Source organism: Hetaerina americana, unplaced genomic scaffold (genome assembly GCF_022747635.1).
Source record: "Hetaerina americana unplaced genomic scaffold, ioHetAmer1.1.p SCAF_46, whole genome shotgun sequence".
NCBI classification, from domain to species: Eukaryota; Metazoa; Arthropoda; class Insecta; order Odonata; family Calopterygidae; genus Hetaerina; species Hetaerina americana.
In genome coordinates, this window is record NW_027287052.1 from 1411031 (window position 1) to 1416096 (window position 5066).

The window sequence follows — 5066 nt, forward strand, 5'->3', positions numbered from 1 at the left end:
TATATATATATATATATATACATATATATATATATGTATATACAGATGCGTGGCATCTATACACGTTCAAGATAACTCTGAAGCCCTGGGCGCGCAATATCTACACAAATTCTTGGAAACTACAAAGTTCTAGTTGAGCGTTATACATAAGGTGCGCATTATCGATGAGAAAATACGGTACTTTATGTACCTGTAATATTTTTAAAATGTGGACACTTGAGGGCTTAGGATAATCTGATTTACATGTGAAAAAAATGTCAGCACTTTTTACATGAAAATCATGACTTTTAGCAAGCCTACTTAATATCATTTAGGGAGTATTTGTAAAATATGATAATCAGACAAAGCAGACACATCCATAGTATAAAAAAATAACTATATTATATATATATTTAAAGAATGTATGTATATATGTATACATCAATATCATGACAAAAAATTAAACTGTAGTAACAACAATATTATTGTAATATGTATAAACATATAAAACTATGTCAATAACAATTTTTTTTTTAAAGTTCGATTAGCTCAAATCAATCACAGAAGCTTCATTACTTGGTTCTAGTCACATGGAAATGGAATTAACATTTGCTTCTTAGGGTATGCCTTTTAGGATTCTGGAGGAATATTTTAGGATGTGTGTTCTAGCATCAGCTCACAATCTCAAATGATTTTGAATCCAGAGTTTGAACGTTGGTACTCAAGTCCTGCTCAAGTGCCTTGCGTAGTTCCAAGCGTGCCTTGTGAACAACGAACACCATCAGGGAGACTCCAATCAAAATCTGAAGAAAGACAAAAACAAGAGCCAATTAGATTTAATTAGATTTCTCAGAGGCCTGGAGTAAACTAACCAAGCACCGCAACACCCAAGAAAACCTTGGCAAAAAATTGTTAAAAATTCTAATTGTAGTATTTATTATTTATGATCAATTGCCATGTACGATGATGAATTTCATTCTCAACTTTTATGCACAGTATCTTGCCCTGGGATTCTTTCCCAAGGGCTGATTCAATTCTCAATATCCAGAAGAGGACTGTTCTCACCTTACTGCTGGAGTTTGATACTCTACCCCTTGCTGGCCTTGGTTTTACAATTCTGAATACTTTACCCATCCCTAGTGTCTATTTGTGGCTGACTCTCTAAGACCGACTCCGGAAAAAATCTGATGCTCCACAATAAAAATCTGAATGTGCAACACTACCAGAAAGTTGAATGATATTCATTGTCATTTTGGACCAATACGTCTGTCTTGGCCCTTGGACCTAAAACTTTGAGCAATGTCCTGTTAAACAAACTATGTAAACATGAAAGAAAATGCAATTTTTGAGAAAAAAGTGAAACGTGTTATAATCCAGGCTTTTATCCAGTTAATTATGTTCCTCGACTGGACAAATTTTGGTTTGTAAAGAGTCTACTTTAGTCTTCTCTTATTCCTCCAATTTTCAAGTGTAAAGGATGCACATTTCTGGACAATATCTTATATTCTCTGCTTAACTGTGCATGTTAATACTCAAAATGAGTTCCTTGCACAAGAAAATCTTATATTCAAAGATATGATTCAGGTGGAATACCTTCAGTCAATACATTCATTGTTTATTTCTAGCAATGAATGTTGGTGCCCTCAATACTGATCACACTGTAAGTGACAATGCGGCTCAAATCCGACATTTATAGCTTCAGTCACGTCAAAAACATGTATAGCTTTGATTATAAAATACTACATCAGTGGGCGTCTACTTTCATACTCATGTAAGGGAATCTTTATTGGCAAGTACCCAATGCCTAGATTCATCTAAACAATTCAATGGAGTAAAATACTTTCTTAGGAGATATTAGTTTAAGACATCTTGTGTATTCACCACTCTTCAGATCAAATGCTAAAAGCATCAACATGTTTGAATGGGAAAGAATACAGAGCGCTTCATATTGTAAATTTAATGAAAATTCACAATCATGGTAATTCCCATCAACATGCAACCACATTAAAGGTATTCCGTTCGGTTAATTTACATATTTATTCATTAAGATTCGAAACAGCATACCTGTACACCAAAAACAATGTACCCAGTGAAAGCGGTTGTCTCATCAGAAAGAACATCTTCCATAGATCTCAAGGTACTTCCAAGATAAACATTGATCGCTTGAGTCGGCAAGAGTCCCACCATAGTTGCTAGCATGTACTTAACACTTCCGATACTGCTAACCTGGAAATTGGGAAATTTATCAGCATAGAATAAATGCTAACTTTAAAATGTATAACACCACTGCACCTAGGTGATTGAACTCACTGCAAATATGGTGTTTTGTAACCCAAATGGAATTGGGGTCAACCTTGCAAAGGCAACAACTTTAAAGGCTTGGGGACCAGATATTACACGGAGCATTGCACGTGAATAATCACTGTTGAACAGTCTCATCAGTGCAAAACCAGTGAAAAATAACCTAATCACAGAATGAGCAATTAAAACACCAATGACAGCGGTAATGACAACCGCTATGAAACCTCTGATTATGCCAAACAGATACCCACACGCAATATTAAGGAACAAATAACCCCAGGTGAATGGAAATGATACAAACGTAAACAGTGAGACTAATATCAAATAAACAGCCCATGATTCCTGATTTTCTATCCAAACCAAAACAGACTGGATATAGTCCTTACATTCCAAAACAAGAAGAGCTAAAAATGCCAATGTTCCAGTCGAAAGAATGCAATTGCATAGAGAACCAAAACTGATTATGTTGAACTTAACAGCAAGATTTTCACTTGCGGCTTTTCCAGCATGCAATCCTTTCTCAATATCAACTTTCTCGTTCATGCTGTACTTTGAAATTTAAAATATTCATGTACTTACTAATAAACACGAGTTATTGGCTGCCATTTCAAAGAGTAATTTAAATCTAGAACACACTGAAACACGATTCTGAAATTATTCGTTCGAAACACCCGATGCTAGGAACCATACCTAAAAAAATTGCCCCCTGCCTCGCAGAACGCAGCCAATTGTAACCAGCACGATTGGCAATTAATACTTTCTTGAATTAATGGCTATAAATTTAATATAGCATCATAAAGATCGGTTGTTTATTACTCCATATTTCCACGCCTTTCCGGGCATTTCGTTTGAAATGACGACAGCCAACGTAGATTTTGTTTTATTATATTATCCGTAATAATTAAAAATTTTCTCGAAATACAAGTGCCAATAATACCGATAAAGGAAAATACTGGTTCAACGATAACAATCGCAGGTGAGAGAGCTTTCTGCTGGAGCAACGATTTTCCAAATGCGTCTCAAAACATAGTAATAACTTTTTAGTATATAATAAACTATTGTTAACGTGACATAAACCAAACGTCAGCGATAATTTCTCGCCAATCTAACGTCGAACGACATTCTTATCGTCCCCTGTACATAACTCAGCACGCACCCCAGCATTCATAGCTGTTTGGCTATTGTTGATACGCGTTACTTCTTGCAATCGTTGGGGGCGCTGATTCAGTATTTTTTCCAATAAAATGGCGGACATTTCAAAATAACGACTTTAAGAAGCGGAATTCTCTCGCAAAGCATAAATTATTACCATATCATACTCATGCACAAACTACAGTCAAGAGTCATACACACGCGGCTATTTGACCAGTTGGACAATTTCTAATTGTTTCACTACGTCTTTTTGCCTTTATTTAGCACATTTAGTGCTTGCAAATAAAAATTTTAGGCGTGGATAGTCTCAAGTATATACAGGTACACCAAGTATCCCTGTATGCTTGGTTCGCTTCTCATGCTGTCATAATGAACCCTACTTATGTAGTCAATTTTTATTTTACGGAGTGAATTTATTTATACACCCAAGGAGAATTTTGCAGGAGCCATTTTATGAGCACTGATCCTCTCTACTTGTACGTTGACTACATTCAAAATCTACTCAGGTAAGTTTTTTGCTAAAAGATCAAGGATACATGTTTTGTGCGAAAAATATCGGGAAAAGCTTCGGAAATATGTATTTATTTCATATACTGCTATTGCCTCAAAATTCATCGAAGTACATCTTTAGAAGGTCGACACACTTTTGCCATTGCGGTTTTTCCACAACTTGAAGGTTTCCTAGTAGGCGGATCCCGGAAGGTCCTTGAGGGTACGCGTGCAAGCTTCTTTGCCGACACTTAGGGTCCCATGGTGGAGTTCTTTGAGGGAAGTTTTCACTTTTGGGAATATGAAATAGGCTGCTGGTTCCACGTCGGGACCTTAGGGGGGTCGGGGAATCGTCGTGATGACGTTACAACAGATCTTCGCAAGCAGACACTCGACTCTGCTCTTGGTCGACCTTCCAAAGACCTTTCGGATAGAGTTTAGTGCAGATTTTTCGTATCGCCAAATTTTCAGTGATAATGGTTTGTGCATTGTCATCTTATCAATGCCAATACGGCATCTGCTATCAAGCGCACACTTAACAACCGACTATCTAAATTCACCACTTGTCACACACGTCAGGAAACAATGTTTACCGATACTTTTCATACAAATCTTATAGATTTACCCTTCACCAGCGATGCCACTAATGGATGCTGGGAATAATCATCACATGTCTATGCCTTTTCCGTCCGTTTTGAAATGTAAACGCTCCAGTCCATCGAGGGGAGATTGAAATCTCCACCATCACATCACGATCATTAAATCCAGGTATGATTCCCTGATTTCCTTGTAAGCTGTTGCTGCTGCTTTCCTGGTAACCTGCTTTTCCAGGTAACCTAATTTTCCAGATCCAATACTGACTAATGATTTTCACCCGGGGAACTATAATAAGAGCAAAAGTAGATAATTTTCGGCGACGGAATTTCGATGGAGCACCAAATGATTTCGAGTAATTTTTAGTGGAGGCGACCGACGATTGAGGTAATTGGCGCCATTAGGCATGGATGGATGGGAAAGGATGAAGGATGGAGAGAAACCCGGCATCGGCATTAGCCTAATCTTTACGAAAGGCACCAAGGGGTCCGCAGCTTAACCTACCATCCGACGGATAGCGTATAAACTCAAAGTGCCCTCCACAAGGAACA

The 5066-nt window shown here is 37.4% G+C and overlaps 1 protein-coding gene across 1 annotated transcript; it reads right to left on the reverse strand.

Moving 5' to 3' along the window:
* Positions 1-359: 359 nt before the first annotated feature.
* LOC139693301 (transmembrane protein 64) lies at positions 360-3442 on the reverse strand. Its single transcript, XM_071591413.1, has 3 exons — positions 2290-3442; positions 2044-2205; positions 360-782 (listed from the first exon to the last, which is right to left on the reverse strand). The coding sequence occupies exons 1-3, from the start codon at positions 2821-2823 to the stop codon at positions 651-653; spliced, it is 828 nt and encodes a 275-aa protein (XP_071447514.1). The 5' UTR covers positions 2824-3442; the 3' UTR covers positions 360-650.
* Between the last annotated feature and the right edge of the window lie 1624 nt (positions 3443-5066).

Excerpts from the sequence above, each read along its gene's own strand:
- LOC139693301 (XM_071591413.1), bottom strand. The coding sequence starts at position 2,823 with ATGAACGAGAAAGTTGATATTGAGAAAGGATTGCATGCTGGAAAAGCC. Across the intron at positions 2,206-2,289 it reads TACAAAACACCATATTTGCA|GTTAGCAGTATCGGAAGTGT; the intron begins GTGAGTTCAATC and ends CCCAATTTCCAG. Across the intron at positions 783-2,043 it reads ACATTGTTTTTGGTGTACAG|ATTTTGATTGGAGTCTCCCT; the intron begins GTATGCTGTTTC and ends GTCTTTCTTCAG.